Source organism: Sesamum indicum, linkage group LG2 (assembly GCF_000512975.1).
Source record: "Sesamum indicum cultivar Zhongzhi No. 13 linkage group LG2, S_indicum_v1.0, whole genome shotgun sequence".
Lineage (NCBI taxonomy): Eukaryota > Viridiplantae > Streptophyta > Magnoliopsida > Lamiales > Pedaliaceae > Sesamum > Sesamum indicum.
In genome coordinates, this window is record NC_026146.1 from 15,814,229 (window position 1) to 15,831,898 (window position 17,670).

Genomic DNA, 17,670 nt, shown 5'->3' on the forward strand with positions numbered 1-17,670 from the left:
ATGATTAATTGTCATGGTTAAAAATAATAATCATTGACTATGGTCATGCAACGGTTGTTGGCTGTAGCATATGTGAGGGTGGCTAAAACATTTGCAATGGCTTTTACCATGACCCTTAGCCATAGCAAATAACTTTTTCTTGGTGGAAAACCTATATTTTTGCATTGATTTTATTTAATCGCTGTCAATATAAAATATTTACAACTGTTTTTAGTCAATAGCTATTAAAATTGTAGTCAATAGTCATTTTTTTCTCTAGTGTTTGTTTTGTAGACTAAATATAGTTCTACTTTTGGATTACGTAGACCCAACTTGATTGAAAAATTGCATTTTTAGTCCCATAAATTATGCTCATTTTCAATTATTAGTCCTATTAGTTATGATTTTTCCATATTACATTTCATAAGTTAGAAATTTTTTTATTTTCAATTCTTGCATGACTTTTCGTCTAATAATTAATGGAGAAGTCACAAAGCAATTAGTTCAAACACGTGCTGGACTAATGATCTAGTAATTTCTCCGCTAATTATTGGACCGAAAGTCACGTGAAAATAAAAAATAATTTTTTTTTAATTTATATATGGGATACAATATGAGAAAATCATATCTTAAATCACACGTGACAAGTTATCCTTGGTGCTATCTCTCTTGTGATTCTGGCCCTTTTTGCATCTAAATGTATATAAATAGAGAGCAGTAGGAATGTACATTTGAAAAGGAGAAACATGAGTGAGCAAGAAATATTATTCAGTACAACTTCTGTCGCCCCAAATTTTAGTGGTTGTGAGCCATATGTTGTCTTACCTGAGAACTTTGATACGTTTTCCAATATTCTCAGCATACTATCTGACGATGGTGAGCTTCGAACTCATCCGCCCACCACCACAACCACGTCCACGTCTAATAAGGTTGACGTGCCGACGGTCCAAACGGGAGAATCATCCTTTAGTCATAAAGAGACTATTATTATTAATGAATCTAGTCATCATCATCCCAAAATTCAAGGTGAACAGTTGTTCCAATTGCATGAATTTATCAACTTAAACTCTAAATTTCTTTTTAATTCTTCTTTATTAAATAAATATGAATTAATATGTTACTATCAATTTTTTCCTTATATTTAATTTCGTTTTTTATTTCTTTTAAGAAGGACGAATTGAGGATGAAGGATCAAAGAAGAGACGGGTTAAGAAAAGATGTTCTAAACATCATGCATCGTCCGAGAGGGTAAGAATAATTTTGTCTTTTATTTCTTTTTATAATGTATACGTTTGTCTTTTATTTCTTTTTATGATGTACACGCACAAATTCAAATACAATTTTTCATAAAAAATTTTGAGTCGAAATTATTAAATTGTCCTTGGTAAGAACAAGTTTGGTGCATGTAAATGTGTATTATATGTATAAACTTGCACTTGAAGAAATTAAACGGCTATGGTTTATTTATTTATTTATGGGATGAGTAAAACCAGAGGTGTGGTTTTGTTCATTTAGGCCTACTTAAAATCATCAATTGCGAGGTTGTAATTGATTTATATTTTGTGGGGATAAATAAATTATAATATGGCTGCAATTTTTAACTGAATTTATGTTACATGAAAGTCTGTTTGTAAGCATAATTTATGCCAATTATTAGGAAAAAAATACAAGCAATCCACTTGTGATATTGCAAATGAGCAAATTACCCCCTTAAGAAAAAATAAATAGCGATTTACCTCTCTATATTTTTTAAAATACAACAATTTACTCTCTATGATTTCTAAAATGAAGCAATTTACCTCTCTGTATAAGGAGGTAAGTTGCTTCGTCTTAAAAAGTATAAATGGATAAATTGCTATATTTTTTTCATAGGGGATAATGTGCTCATTTTCAATATCACATTAGGGTAAAATTTTGAAAATACTCTTGCATAATAATAATAACAATAATAATAATAATAATAATCAACACTCATGAACTATATATCGTCACAAGAGACCAGCGAGACCACGGCCACCCACCACGACGGCGACACCACTGCCACCACCTATACTATACATATACACACATATATATATATATACCAATACATAAAAAAATGTAAACGCATATATATATATATATATATATATATGCGCAGTGTAAAATAATTAGATTTGAGGGAGAGCATACGTAGCATAAGCGGCAGCAAGGAGCAGATGGAGGTTGACGCGGGGAACACCGGACCTGGGCCTGGGGAAGGAGATGCCAACTTAGGGTTGGAGGTCAGGTTTCTGCTGTATATATTGAAGAAGCAAGAAAGGGATAAGGAAGAAAATACTACCAATTTAAGGGCAATTTCATGATTTCACGAATTTTATCAGATACTTTGAGTTGCATCAATTTCCTATTATTTATAACTAACAATTTCTAAAAATTTTACATCTTGATTATTTTTTTCAACTTTTTTCCCCTAAAATTCAGCACTTTCTTGAACAACACAAATTTTTGCACACACACGCCGACTACTTTGATACATGAATTAATTTGGGTAATGATTTGAGATAAAGTCACTTGTTTGGAAAAAGGAGCAGTGTGCAAAATTTTGCTAATTAATTAGAAAAACATTGTTCTCTAGATCATATCCCGATCAAATTAGGATATTAACTTTATAGCTAGCTAGGGTTTGAGTTGGTCTAAAATTAGGAATAAGTTTGATTTCAAGAAATTCCACACATCACTGGTTTAGTCTGGGATTTACTTCATCGTACTTTAAATTATGATCATATAATATTACAAATGAACAAATTACTTTTTTACGATAAAAAAAGTAATTTATCTCTCTATACTTTTTAAAATGAAGCAATATATCTTCCTATGTAAAAAGGTAAATTGCTGGATCTTAAAAAAAATTGAAAGGTAAATACCATTTTTTTTATATGGGCTGCTCATTAGGGTTGCTTGCATTTTTTGCTTTAAATCATTTCAATCCAAATATATATTTAGATGAATTTATATAAGTATATATGATGAGACGTTCCACGATGCATATTTATATGATTTCAAGTATCCTTAATCATGGTTTAATTTGAACAGAAGCGCAGGGATCGCCTCAAAGAAAAATTAAGCACACTCAAAGAATTGCTGCTTGACACTAAGTCTAAGGTCCAAATTTAGACTCCAATTGAATTTCTGAAGAATTATGTAGCCCCTTATAGCTTCCATTAACTTAAAACCTGCTTCTCATTTCCCGAATATTCAGTTTGATCAAGCTGCTCTTCTGGACGAGGCCGCTTCACGTATCAGATCTCTACATTCTCAGTTACAGGTAATCACATCATTTCTCTGTGTATATCTCTTTTCCTTGCTTGATTTCACACAGAAATTCAAATGTGCAAACACGGTAGGCGTTATCGTCGTCCATGGGAAGGATGCATATGCCGATTGCTGGATACCAAGGCCTTTCGAGAACAAGTGAATCTGGTTTTGTGGGGCACGGTATTGGCATTGAGCCTGGAATGCGATTCCAGGTCCCGTATATACCCTTTCAGTTGCATCAGATGGCTGCACCATTTGCAACCTGTGTTGTTCCTTCCCTGCTGATTCCTAGGCTTGATTCCACATTGATCAGTAATCCGATTTCAGGAGAGCCTACCACCTACCAAACACTACTTTCATCAACTTTCCTGAATCCCCATCCAGGGATAACTCAGGTTATACCATACTCTTTTCAACATCTTGAACACCTTCCCTTTCGAAACAAGATCCATGAAATTCTATTGTTTTTATTGAATTAAGGCCACATTGAGCTAGCAGGGAATGATATTTGTCTTGTGTGCAGCACGGGGTTTGGGAGCCGAGCACAAATGGAACACTTCTGAGGCCGACGTTGGGAAGCCTGACAGATAACGGTGCTGGTCGTGGACTAGGAGGGGCAGGCACACTGTTCTCCGGTGGAGTCTCCAAGTTTCCAGGCTGCCCAGCGACGATGCCGTTATCAGGAACAAATTTGTCTCCCACATATGGATGAAGAGTTGTGTCCATTATCACCACCTCTACTTCTGCTTCTGTAATAGCATCTGCATTGCCAAGCCTTTCCATTTCAACTCATCCCAATCAAGAAGAATCAGCCTTTCATTTTGTATCAACCATTCTTTATCTCCGTGGAAAAGTAAAAAATGCACATTGTGGGAATGAAAGCCGCCTTTTTTTCAGTAAATTGGTTATAAATACATTATGAATTCCAATCGTTTTGCCTACAACACACCAACAACTACTATTAAAACAAATTAATACCCACACATTGCTATGACACAAATCCATTATTTTTTAGGCTTTACCAACTAAGTTTAGACTTTATTGGCCAGGGACTAAAAGCCACTTACAACTACCAATTTGTCACAACAATTACTTGGCCTTTGTACTTGAAACAATAATTCTAAGAATTCGGAATCAGAATTTCTTCTTTTCTTCAACTACTAATTTCTTCTAATTTTTATAAAAAAACATATGTAATGAATGAAAAAATAAGAAAGTTCACGTTTAAGGGGTGTAGTCTGAGTCAAGATCTCAGAATTTGAAGGCCACCCCAAGCGGCCGGGATGAGTTCTAGAATTTGAATTGGCCCCGGGCCCGGACGTTAACATTGTTTGTTTCATATAGGATTGTAAACCGGCCTCCGTGACGGATCGAGCCGTCTGAAAGTTGAATGAGTTGGTCTTGATTTCATGACCCTAAATTTTGTAATAGGGCTTGTGGTTGTATTATTATTAGGATAAAATACACTTTGCCTCCTGAACTATTATTAATATAATATTTACTCTCTTAGTAGAACAAAAATGCCCCTCATGTCTTGATAATTATATTATTTTTAATGTATTTTAATATTTTTTATATTAAATTATTTTTTAATTGATATTTTTAATAAGTAAAAAATTTAAGTTAAAAGTGAAATATAAATTAATTTATATAGTAGATAATACAATAAATATAATATAATCAACAATATGTATATAATATAAGGGCAACATTATTCAAAAGTTTAATTTTACGGGGTAAGTGTTACACTTATTAGTTTAAGGGGGTAAATGTTACATCAATAATAGATCACAGGGCAAAGTATATTTTACTCTTATTATTACCAGTAATTTATGACACACCTTATGCACGTGTAATTTTTATAATACTATTCAAAATATAATACTTATAAAATATTGTTATTTAATAAAATACATATAAAATAATTATAAGTTAATATTAAATTTATAAAAAAATAGTGAAAAAAAAAGATGAATGAAATTTTTTAAAAAAAATAAATTAACCAAAAAAGAGAGACATAAAAAATGTGCTCTCCCTTAATTAATATATAGTATAAATAAATATAAATTGCACAAACCGGCCGCACAAAGCTACTATAGGTTTCAGGGAAAATCAAATGGTTCAATTGTGAAAAATATATTGAGTTCGAATTCTGAAGAGGAATTGGAGAACCAAATTTGATACTTTAAAAAAAAAAAAAAATATCTACTATGTATTAAGGCATAAATTTACATATATGTATACTTATGTACATATACTAATTGTGTAATGGAATCATATACTTATATATCCTTAGGTTATATTAAAATTGATGAACTTGAATTTGAATTAAGAATTTCAAACAATTTCAAATAAAAAGAATTTAAAATTCATAATTTGAAATCAATCGATATAAACGTAAATTTTTTGCTCTCCCACTTGCACGATATTCGGCGTTCCTAACATGTTTGGGACTGAATTATTTTTTGGTCCCGACATGTAATTATATAAGATAATGGTAGATGCATTATGATTATATAGTTGAATCCGTTTGGTCGTTCGGATCAATATTGTATACGGTTAAATTTATTTTGGCCCCCTCTACTATTTTTTTTCTTTTTTTAGTAATATGTCGATTCAACTAATATAGTAAGGACTCGTTTATTTTGTATGATGGAATTGGATGAGGTAGATAATTACATGATTTTAATCATGCATTTATCACAATTAATGACGGGTCAACTACATTAATACTAGACTTTGGCTAAATAAAGTAAACAAAAAAATTGAATTCGATTAACAGAGATGTCAAGTTCAATCCTTCTGACTAAAAGAGGCCTAATAGCATTTGATCTAATTAATACGTTAATATGACTAATAACAGTAATAAATTATAATAAATCATATAAAATGACAAAAATTAATATAAAGTAAAATATAAATTCATATGTCGGATGAGAGTCGAACTTATAATTTCAAACTTGTTAATGAAACCTGAATGTTAGCCTCACTCACTGGGCTAAAACATGATCGATCCCCCTCTGCTATTACACATTTCAAAAGTTACATCAACTTTTCTTAATTACAGTAATGGACAATGAGTTCCTAACGAGATGATTCTTTTGCCAGTGCTATTCTTTTAAAAAGAAAGAACATGCTATAAGAAATAAAATATAGGAGTTATATGCGTAATCTATAAAAACTAAAAGAACGTATTAATATTATGGAAACTAATTTTAAAATTCTCTCGTAATTTTAGAATATTAAGTTTAAGGTAAATCAGTATAAATTGGATAAAATCCAAATAAACGTGTTTAAATATAATTAAACTTTGTTAAATTTTTGACTTATAATTATTTAAAATTTATTATTTTATTACAATAGCGTCTTTGATGTATGACAAATGGTTGAGATTATATGTACAAATTGCATCTTTTTAATTTTTCCAACTCTAATTTTTTGCTCATCAAAGTTCACCCACCGGTGAGAAGGCTGAATTGCAGGTAAAAAAGACTGAAATCACGAAAATTAAAAAGATATAAGACCAAAAAGCTATTTTAGAAACTTAAAGGATAAAAGTACTTGTAAAAACGACAAAATAGGAATAAAAGCTCCAATTTTTAAAATATCACGAGAGACACACATGCAATTTTTTCAGTAAGAAGGGTGAATTTCTGCCAAAAAAGAATTAAAATTAATAAAATTTTAAAAAATACAAAATCAAAATACTACCCTAAAAAATTAAAAGTTAGACTAAGAAAAAGGTCTATAAGCCTAAAAAATGAATATACGATTTGAGAAACTTTAAGTGGGTGTATTTGTTTTTAAATTAAACTTCAGCCTAGGTTTATATATGTACTTTTCTATAATGATGATAGTAAATTTAAAAAAATAATAATATATAAATTTGATTCTGTAATTTTATGGGGGTGACAATTATAAATTCTATTAGAATTTAATTTAATAATTAAACCCTATAATTTTAAAAAATTGGTATATTAAGAATAAAATTAGTTGAAAATTGTAAATAGGGTTGGAATTTGGCATGACGCCTCACATAAGCCCCGAATTCTAGCCATATTTGTGGTGACTTTTGTCATCAATTTGCCAATATTTTCAAATTGCAGGACTTAATTGTGAAATTGGATTTCAATAAGATTAAAATTGTCATCCTTTAGTTAAGGGACCAAGATGATAATTTTCCCTATGAATGGCACTAAGAAGTTTATATGCGCAACATATTTCTTAAAAGGAGAAAAATAAAATTTTGGTTGAGTTATAAAAAAATTCTAAATAAATTTGGCATGTGGTCCTCATCATCCGAACCCCCCCCCCCCCCGATTTAGGCCAGATTGCAATATTCAGCCGTTTTTATCCTTAATGTGTTGATTTTTTTATTTACAAAGCTTAATTGCTAAATTAAATTATAAGAAAATTAAAATTTTCACCCCTAGTAACTACATACAGGATGAAAATTGCTATTAAATAAAAATTATTTTTTTGTTATAATTATGTATAACTATTAATATATTTTGAAGAATTATATATGAGTTGAAGCGGGAGTTCAGAAAGAATCAAATTTTTCAATCAAGTAGATTTATCATGAAAATATTAAATTCACCTGAACTTATGCCCGTACGAGGATGCACCAGAGAGAGACATGTGATTTTACAGAAATTTGCGATGTTGGGCAGGCGAACAGAAATTAACATTATTTTAAAACTTTCACCTGATTAATGTAACATTATTAGTGTTTAGGAGTAAGACATGAGCAACTAAAACTGCCATTCTATACAGAATTAGCAATAATAATAATAATAATAATTATTATTATTATTATTATTATTATTATTATTGTATAAAGTAAAAGTGGGCTCGATGGATGAGGTTGATGTTGGAAAATTTGACATACATTATTACTAATTGTTTTGGTTTGTAGTATATTGATCTGATGTTATTTCTAAATTGAGTAATTGGGAGAAATGAAAGTACCAAAGTCAGACAAAAAAGGGAAAGTGGTTATATGTGCTTATAGCAGCATTTGTCGCAGCAGCAAGAATTCAGCATTTCAATTCCCACAGCAACCCCACTGACAGACCAGCATGCATGTTCCACCAAAATCTGAGTACTTAATACTTCCTAATTCCTATATATGAAGAAGAGAGAGAGAGACAGTTAGAGAAAGCAAAGGTGATGAGTCAAGAGGGCTATTCAAACATTCCGACACGTTCACAATAAGATAACCATGCATGCATTTACATCGGCACTCATCACGAGCCACTTGGTTTGGCACGCAGTTTGGGTGCTTTTAATTTTTGGCCTTTCTTAGCGGTTTTAAAAGTAGAAATTAACATTTTAAATACTTAAAAAGTGATTTATGGAAGTCATAAATTGAAAAACACTTTTCTAAAGTGCTCCCAAACATATCCTGTGTATATAATTGCATCAAATCTTAAGGGAGGGGAGTATATTTTCCCTCATTTTTTTTGTTAATATCGACAAATTCAATAAATTTTGACTAACGAAAGGACTTATTTATTAGGCGAAAGCGAATTTTTGAAATGCTAGATCTAATTTTTTGAATTAAAAAAATATGCGTATAATTACACCCAAATCTCGGAGAATAAATTGTTACTATCCCAAAATTAAATGTAACCCAAATTTAATCCATGTAATAACTTTTTAGTATGTACTTCTCATGAGTAATTAAGAACTAATGTGTCATCATTAATTCATAAAGCGTTTGAATTGAAGGCAATTATATGAGGTTGGTCAGTTTTTTAATTATATATTAATTATACAATAAATATATTATACTTACTATATAATTTATTCTGATTTAATCAAACCCAATACTCCGACTTAATTAAAATTTTTATATGTTAAGAATGTTCCAACAACCAACATATATATGTTATTATAGTAATTAAAATTTTAACTACATTTGTCTTGCTACATCAAAATATAATAATAGCATTAATTAATATATTAGATAGTAATCTTCAAATAATTAATTAATAAAAAAATTCTAAGGGATAAAATATTTTACTGACAGTATTTAGTTAATACTGGTTACTATTAAACTCATGCTAATATTTTCACTTAGCTTTTCCTTATCGATATATTTTCACTATCTTCTACATTAAAATAGAAATATAAATTTTTGTTATGATTAAAAATAGAAAATTACGGTGAATTCTAATTCCTTTGGACCACCGAACAGTTATTAGTTATTGTGATTCTGCAAGCGATCGATGACAAAACACTGCCCACACCTCAAAATTATGTCCAATATTCTGATTATAGTTAAGATGTACCATTGCAAATATTAATTAATTGGGAGTAAAATTTGGATTTTTTGTGTTAATTTTATTTCATCCTAATAAATAGTATATATTAATTAATTTACTATGGTTTTTAAGTTTCCTCTTCCTCCCAACGGCGTGCGACTTAAATGTATTTTCGATTTTGTAATTTTTGCACGTTGGTATTTTAATTATTCTTTATCTTTTTAAAATTGCAAAATAGTTTTATCATTTTTTGTTGTTGTGCGATTTTGGTTCTTTTGGTATCGAATTTTGCAAAAGTAGTCGAAATAATTCATGTGCCCTTCGCAATTTTGGCTTTTTATCCTTTATCTTTTTAGGGGTTATAAAAGAGCTCTTTAACTGTTTGACATTTCACAATTTTTGTTCTTCCAATGCTGAACTTTCTAAAAGTTTCTTATTCATATTGATAAAAGTGCACCAACTAAAACAAAAGTGCACGTGATTTACTACGACTACTTTTACCAAATCCAAAACTGAAAGGATCAAAATCACGAAAAATAAAAAAAAAATTAGGACTAATTTATAATTCTAACCTTAACCTTAACAAAAGATATTTATCATGACTCATAACCTTAACAAAAGATATTTTACATAATAGATACGTTAAATTTTTGTATCGATTTTATCTCATATTATTAATTATCACAAATTTTAATTTATAGTCATTGAATATATGGACAATAATAATTATTTTTCTAGTGACGTTTCCTTTAATAGTTCGCACTTACATTAATACTAAAAAGTATGTGAACAAATTATTTATGTTATATATTACAAGAATGATTAGTCTACCCCTACATTTGGGATTGACAAAAGCAGTCAAGAACGACAAATTAATGATTCACATGGAAGGAAATTCTAGTTTTTTGCCTCCTTTAGATTCTATACACTTTTAATCTTAATATTCACAATTTTTTTTTTAAAAATAGTTTTATAATTTTAGAAAATCCGCATTTTTAGTCACTCTTGGACAAAATTTTACTATTGACTACAATTTTATGGACTATAAATTAAAATTATAGTAAATAATTATTATTAATCATGGTTAAAAAATACAAAAAGTTAGATTATCCGTCATGAAAATTATTTTTGTGATGGTTATAAGCCATTACAAATATTTTGGTCACATTTGTAAAAATCACAGCTAATAAACATTGCGTGGGCGTGGTAAAAAATATTTACTATGGCTATTAATTTTTAACCATAGAAATTAGCCATGGCTAAAAGTTAAATTTCTTCTAGTAATTAAGTCCTATTACCAACTTTTGTTTGAAAATTGATGAAAAAAATACCACGTGTAAATCATAGGGGTATTTTCCTCAATTTTGAAAAAGATAACAATCACATGAAACTTGCACATAGTTTCCTCGGTTAATTTCTTATATATAGAGTTAGTAGAATGACTGAAAATGGATTTATTTTTAAAGCTATGAGACTATTTTCGATAATATCGTAAATTATGAGATTGAAAAGATGTTGGATGTAGTTTATGGGGTTAAAAATATAATTTTTCCTTTACATTAGTTCTTATATTTTTTTAACATTGTTTATTTTTATTTTTTTAGCAGTATCTATTATTATATAGGGCTATAAATCAAGTTGAGCATATTATTCTTCAATTTTATTTGAAGTATCATCGTACTTGAAAATTATGTTAAAATATACTTAAATTATTGATTGAATATATATCTTGATCTCAAATTGATTAATTTTTTACCCAAAACTGTAAATATAAAAGAAAATCTGGTAGACATGACAAATCAATATTATGAATCACCTATATAAATATATGTATGTTTTATAGAAAAAGTGGAGTACGTGTACGTTTTAACCCAAAACATTGTAATATAATACATGGAGCATTGCAGCTGCCTAAGTTATCATCCTCCCTGTCTCCCTCCTCTTCTCACTCTCTAATTTTATATATATATATGGAGACAACACTGTCCGTACCAAAATGAGTAATCAAGAAATATTCATCAGTACCACTACTACATCACAGCCCCCTAATTGCGACTCATATGTCGTCGTACCCGAAAACTTCGATGACTTTTCCAATATTCTCAGCTTACTGTCTGATGATGGTGAGCTCCAACCCGTCCCGATGTCGTCCAGCATGCCGCTGGTCCAAACGGGAGAACCATCATTTGGTCGTAAAAAGACGACTCATGCGTTTGATGAATCTAGTCCTGATCATCCGAGGATTCAAGGTGATGTCATGATCATGAGTTGCTCAAATCGCATGCATTCATCAACTTGATTGATTAATCATAAACTTAAATAAGTTTGTTTTTAACTGTAACTAATATTTTTTTTTTCTTTTTGAAATGTATTGGTTCATAATCTTTATGTTTTTTTTTTTCTTCTTGTTTTTCATTTTTGACAGAAGGGACGTCTGATGATCAGGGAACAGGAGTAGCAAGGAGGAGGCAATTACGTAGAAGAACCCATTCAAAACTACATGCATCTTCTGAGAGGGTGAGAACACACACACACACACACATACACACACACACATATATTTATATATATATATATGAAGAAACTTGCATTAGAAGAAAAAGGCTATGATTATTTAGCTATTTTTTTGTTGTTAATGAGTAAATTAGGGCTAGATGGGGGTTTATTCATGCGTGTAGGGTAATGATACATGATTTTTGAGCAAAGATTTGTGGTTGTAAAGTAGTTTTTTTCCTTCACTTGTTTGGACAAGGGCCGGGGGTGGCGGCAGCTTGCTTATAATTCATTAAAGGATTAAATGCATTTTTTGTTTCATAATTTAGGTTATTCGATATTTTTATTTTTTTATTTTTTAAGATAGTATTTTAATCCTATATTTATCAATTTTTACAATTTCAGTCCTTTTTAGTTCACCTTTACCAACGAAAAGTTGAACTCCAACTAAAACAAGGATTGAAATCGCAAAAATTAAAAAGATATAAGATCCAAATGCTATCCTAGCTAGAAAGTCAAAGGATAAAAATGAGTCAATATGAACAATAACTTATTTTTAAAAAGTCACGTGGATATGCACATGTATTTTTCCGACAGTAAAGATGAACTCCGATAAAAAAAATACTGAAATCACGAATTATAAAAAGATATAGGATCAAAATGCTATCATAAACAATTAAAAAATAAAAGCACCAAGTAACTTAAATTATAAAACGAAAAATACATTTAAGTGTTGGTTAAAACACCGTAGTCTCCTGAGTAGAATTTAGTGCTAATAAATATACTAATTTTATAGCTAGGGTTGTGGACAAAATAGTTTTCTCCATTAGGAATAACTTTAATTTTTGAGAAACTCTATATATACATGGATCATCAGTTTTACTTACCAAGATTAGTAAGAAATTGCTCGAATGAATTCATTAGGGCGGATTTGGTAAGTGAAGGGTTTTTCATTTTCATATATATTTTTAAAGGTCGGTGGAGAAAATTTTTACACAAACCAAGTTTGATCAAACTCAATAATCATAGAGCAAGTATGATACAATTATTATGTGATTGGATATTTTTCCTAAATTATACACCTGTTACAGTATAAATATATTGTACTTGTCTTATAATTATTTTAGGCCTGATTAAACCCTGTCTCAATAAGAATTTCCCTAGTAGTCCATTAATGCTACGTACATATGGTCCGAGCAAAAATGGATTTTGTAAAGGTAAATAATAAGAAATTCCAAGATTGAAAATAATATATATTGTTTATATTTCCCTTTAATTAAGCTGGATATTAATTTGTTGAAATTCTTAGTATTTGTCAAACTTTATGATGCCTGATTGGAGCATTCTTAATCATGTTGTAATTGGAGCATGCAGAAGCGCAGGGATCGGCTGCGGGAAAAATTAACAGCTCTCAGAGAGTTGTTGCCAAACACTACCTCTAAGGTACAAATTTAAACGCTTTATTTGTACATATGCATATGTTTGTATCACTATAATTATATGTACACGTACACATGCTCGTCTTATATTGCTATATGCACACATAAACATTGTCGTGAACGAAAACAGACAAAGCTGCATTTTGTATTTAGTTTTATTTTTCAGTCGAGGTTCTACTGCGATCATAGCTATTCATGAAATGTATGTAAAATTTACTATGTACATATACAGATGATTGTGGTTGTTTGAAACTCGAGATTCCGAATTTTATAAAAAGCATCCACTTTTGGTTCTTCATGAGTTTGTTTTATTAGGCAGCTTATGCGACAATGACGTGCCACTTTTATGTCTATATAAACTTCTAACTCAAGAATCCCCATCTGCTGATTGAGAATTCACTCAAACAACTGCTTGTGATTTCATTCCCATTCAGATAGATCAAGTTACTCTTCTGGACGTGGCTGCTTCGTATATCCAATCTCTACAATCTCAGGTAATCATCTCTCTCTCTCTCTTTTCCAGTTCAAGAAATGGATGGAAAAACAAGCAAAGAAGTAGTGTCAACCCCTTATTTCTTTAGCTGCTTGAGAAATTATGGTTTCGGTTTCTGCATATTTGTTTGGTTAATTTCGTTGAATTCCAAATAATCTGAGACCCCGTGAAACTGGAGTACTACCTCGAGAATTCAAATCCTTCGATCCAAAGGCATTTGAAGGAAATATTGTGGACAATCATTTCCAGGAGTAGTAGTATGTATATGTTTATTGGATGTCTTTCTAGGCTTCTTTTTCCAGAATCTTGTTGAATTATGTATTTTTGTAGTTTTGGCTCAGAAATTTTAATTTTTACAAACATATTAGCTGTTATTGTTATCGATGGGGGGAATGCTCCTGCCGAGAGCAAGCATACCCGGTTTTGGGGGGCAGGGGATCGGCTTGAATCCTGGAATGGGCTTCCACGTCCCATGTATTCCCTTTCAGTTCCATCACATGGCTGCACCGGTTGCACCCTGTGTTTTTCCTTCGGTGCTGATTCCCAAGCTGGATTCCACCTTGATCAGTAATCCAGTGCCGATTCCCAAGCTGGATTCCACCTTCATCAGTAATCCAGTGCCAGGAGAGTATACGGCCCACCTAACCGCTCCATCAAGTTTCTTGAATCCCCATCCAGGGATAACTCAGGTTAGACATACATACTCATTTCAAATAAATACACATAATACTGTTTTTGATCGTTTCTGTCTGATAAAATTCTGGTGCACCTTCCATTTAGGGGCCGTCTTGAAATTTTGATATCTAGATTTCCACTTGAAAACATTATTTGCAGAGTGAGCAATAGATGAATGAAACAACATCAATAAAATTTTATTTGTTTGTGATTGTGCCGTATGAATTAAGACCACATTAAGCAGGGAATAATTGTTGTCTTGTGTACAGCACGAGGTTTGGCAGCCGAGAACAAATGAGATGCTTCTTAGATCAATGTGGGGATCCATGACTAGTACCGGTGGTGGTCCTGGACTAGGAAGGCAAGGCACACCTTTCACCAATGGAGTCTACAGGTTTCCAGCCTGGCTGTCTAATCTCAGCTCAATGACACCATCAGAAACGAATTTACCTCCCACATTGTGATGAAGAGTTCGATCTGTTATTCAGTTGCCAATCCTGCTTCGGTAATAGCATCTGAGTGCCAAGCCTTTCCACTTCCAGTCACCCCATTCCAGGAGAATCAAGCTTTCAATTTGTATCAAGAATTGCTAATAATCCTCATTACATGCCTCACATAGCCCAGATTTTTCTTTTTGTTTTTGCAGTTTCAAGCATTCTTTATCTCCATGGGAAAAAACTAGTACCATATTTTCTTTATCCTGCAAAAGATCTAACATTCTTGATTCAAAGAAGGTTAAGAACCAAGAAACGAGGTCTACTCTGCCAGTGTAGTTTCAAAATTCTATTTCAGAACACGAGAAATAAGATTCAGAATCTTCCTCAGAAATTCAAGAATGGTGATCTCTCTCATAATTCTTCACTTTCTTTTGCATCTTTACAGAGACCTGTTTTGCCAGATCCATTTGCAATGATGCCGATCTCTTCATGCATTACCTATCTCTTTCAAGCAGCAGCACACTGGAGATGGATTCCAGATTGATGTCTATGATGCTGCCTTTCACCTTTATGCACTTTCCACAGATTTACAACATTAAAAAGTTTGCTTTGCTATACAATACAGGAGCCTTATTCTTGCAAGCCATTTCATACAATGTTATCCAAATTCCCAGCAGAGATTTACCTTGATTCATACTTAGCCATCTTCAGAATGTATGATTCTTACTTAGCCATCTTCAGAATGTACGATTCTTACCTGCCTTCTTCATAAAGTAAGAATGAACGCTCTATCCCTTGCCAGAATTCATGCATGCACTCAATATCATATGGGAATTTTTATTGTTTCAAGTACAGAAGGACAAGTAATTGCAGTGACAATTAGATAAGTGGCTTTCATTCCCTTAATTGCAAAGACATATACATTCTTTTACTTGTAACTAATCAACTAAACATATGTAGATGAGTTTATACACATTTTCTGAGAATTCTGAATCAGAATTTCTTCTTTTCTTTCACAGGTCCTCTTGGAATCTTGTTAAGAAATTTGGAGTCGAGTTTCTTGTACAGTTTCTTCATATCTCGGCTCCCCTTGCCTGCAAGATAATCCACCTCGTCCTGGTATCGCTCATATAACGCTGGAAGAGTTATCAGACATAAAAACCCTTCATACAGACAACACAAGATGAAACAATTAGTCTCAAAATACAAAGTTGCACATAAAGAGAAACGAAAGATTGACGAGCTCTCTTACCTGTATATAACAGATTCAGGGAGCTGAAGTAGTTTCCGATTCCTGAAAGTATCCACAGGAAGGCGATGGCCTAACCCCCAAAAAGAATTACCAAAAATCATATATACAACATGTTCTTCAGTCATATTTCACATTACAGATTTTGTACGAAAACACGATAGTTAAGGATTCAGCAACGTAATACATGGTTGTAACGGATATATATGAGTGTAATGAGTCCAGGAAATGTTTGTGTAAGAAACTATCTCTAATCTTTCTAAAGATAAAGTGATATGATAAGTGCTGTAAGAATTGCATGTAGAGTACGTACCAGAATGAATGTCTTCAAATCTCTTCCAGATGAAACATCATAGAACCTTAACAGTATCCTGTTGAATTTGGTAAACAGCCATCGGACAGTGGATTCTGGTATTGTGAGTGCTCGTGGATCAGGTGGATTCCTTGGAGATCATGAATGAAAGTAACATAATTAAGTACGATACACATGACAAAGGCTGTACATATATTTGTGAATCTTGAAGATGTTTACCAATCAATTAGGCCTGCTCCGGTTGACCAGACAAACACGATTAACATCGTAATTATGGAAATATGACATAGAAGAGTGACAAAATTATATTCCACGACTTCGAACAGAAACCATATAACCGTGAATCCAATTAGTATTGCTGCTGATAAGTTCCTGTTCCTCCATAGTAATACGTCCGCCACTGCAAAAATTCCCTCAGTTAGTACTTAGCTCTATTCTCATAGGACTGCTGAGGGCAGTAAAGTTGAGACATCATAATCAGTCGTCAGTTGTTGATACGAATACTTTCATAGTAAATTTATATTTTTTCATTTAAAATTAATAAATTCAATCATTTTTCTACTGATTTGAATATCAAAACGTTGTCAAGGATAATATATAACATCAAACGGAGTTTGAAGTTAATCAGGGAGAAAAGAGAAATGACCTTTTCCTCCTCCAAGAAGAGCATGCAAAGGCTTCTCACGACCGAACAACCTTTTAGGAGGTGCAGGAACATCATCGGAATCCGAGGAATAAATGGGCATTTTCTTGGTGAGGTACTCAAACAGGCGATCGAGGATGATGTCAAATTCTTGTTGATAAGCTGTTGGCAGAAATTGCCTGAAACAGTGTGTTTATATAGGGCGTGTATAGTACCAAGCTTTGCAGCCAATTCAGGTACTTTAGGACTAGAAAGAAAGGAATGGCTTTGGCATGTCTAGAAAGAAAGGTAACCTCACGACAAGCCCAATATTACTATATTATTGCTGATTTGCGTCACATGATACTTAATTCAACTGTCCGCAAACTTCCTGTTTTCTTTAC

At 31.8% G+C, this 17,670-nt stretch overlaps 3 protein-coding genes across 5 annotated transcripts; 2 read left to right on the forward strand and 1 right to left on the reverse strand.

Annotated features, from left to right (window-relative positions):
- On the forward strand, positions 643-4,316 carry LOC105156356. Of its 3 annotated transcripts, none has more exons than XM_020692086.1 (6): positions 643-1,005; positions 1,151-1,227; positions 3,055-3,123; positions 3,221-3,286; positions 3,366-3,671; positions 3,800-4,316. In XM_020692086.1, the coding sequence occupies exons 1-6, from the start codon at positions 726-728 to the stop codon at positions 3,986-3,988; spliced, it is 987 nt and encodes a 328-aa protein (XP_020547745.1). In that variant the 5' UTR covers positions 643-725; the 3' UTR covers positions 3,989-4,316. The 3 variants fall into 3 exon arrangements, with proteins under 3 accessions (XP_020547745.1, XP_011070769.1, XP_011070770.1); XM_011072467.2 differs by having other exon boundaries at positions 1,148-1,227; positions 3,800-4,314; XM_011072468.2 differs by lacking the exons at positions 643-1,005; positions 1,151-1,227 and adding an exon at positions 2,130-2,243.
- LOC105156357 (transcription factor bHLH119-like) lies at positions 11,496-15,631 on the forward strand. Its single transcript, XM_020691379.1, has 6 exons — positions 11,496-11,794; positions 11,971-12,062; positions 13,413-13,481; positions 13,912-13,971; positions 14,339-14,659; positions 14,915-15,631. Exons 1-6 carry the CDS (start codon positions 11,542-11,544, stop codon positions 15,107-15,109), a joined length of 990 nt encoding a protein of 329 aa, XP_020547038.1. The 5' UTR covers positions 11,496-11,541; the 3' UTR covers positions 15,110-15,631.
- Positions 15,878-17,468, reverse strand: LOC105156731 (reticulon-like protein B9). The gene is made up of 5 exons (XM_011072950.2): positions 17,291-17,468; positions 16,864-17,044; positions 16,645-16,774; positions 16,335-16,404; positions 15,878-16,245 (listed from the first exon to the last, which is right to left on the reverse strand). Exons 1-5 carry the CDS (start codon positions 17,388-17,390, stop codon positions 16,076-16,078), a joined length of 651 nt encoding a protein of 216 aa, XP_011071252.1. The 5' UTR covers positions 17,391-17,468; the 3' UTR covers positions 15,878-16,075.

Bases quoted from the DNA above. Each gene is read 5' to 3' on its own strand.
- LOC105156731 (XM_011072950.2), bottom strand. From the start codon at position 17,390: ATGCCCATTTATTCCTCGGATTCCGATGATGTTCCTGCACCTCCTAAA. The intron at 17,045-17,290 runs GTCATTTCTCTT...GAATTTTTGCAG, and splicing joins TCTTCTTGGAGGAGGAAAAG to TGGCGGACGTATTACTATGG. The intron at 16,775-16,863 runs GTAAACATCTTC...ATGATCTCCAAG, and splicing joins GGAGCAGGCCTAATTGATTG to GAATCCACCTGATCCACGAG.
- LOC105156357 (XM_020691379.1), top strand. From the start codon at position 11,542: ATGAGTAATCAAGAAATATTCATCAGTACCACTACTACATCACAGCCC. The intron at 12,063-13,412 runs GTGAGAACACAC...TGGAGCATGCAG, and splicing joins TACATGCATCTTCTGAGAGG to AAGCGCAGGGATCGGCTGCG. The intron at 13,482-13,911 runs GTACAAATTTAA...ATTCCCATTCAG, and splicing joins TGCCAAACACTACCTCTAAG to ATAGATCAAGTTACTCTTCT.
- LOC105156356 (XM_011072467.2), top strand. From the start codon at position 726: ATGAGTGAGCAAGAAATATTATTCAGTACAACTTCTGTCGCCCCAAAT. The intron at 1,228-3,054 runs GTAAGAATAATT...TAATTTGAACAG, and splicing joins ATCATGCATCGTCCGAGAGG to AAGCGCAGGGATCGCCTCAA. The intron at 3,287-3,365 runs GTAATCACATCA...CAAACACGGTAG, and splicing joins CTCTACATTCTCAGTTACAG to GCGTTATCGTCGTCCATGGG.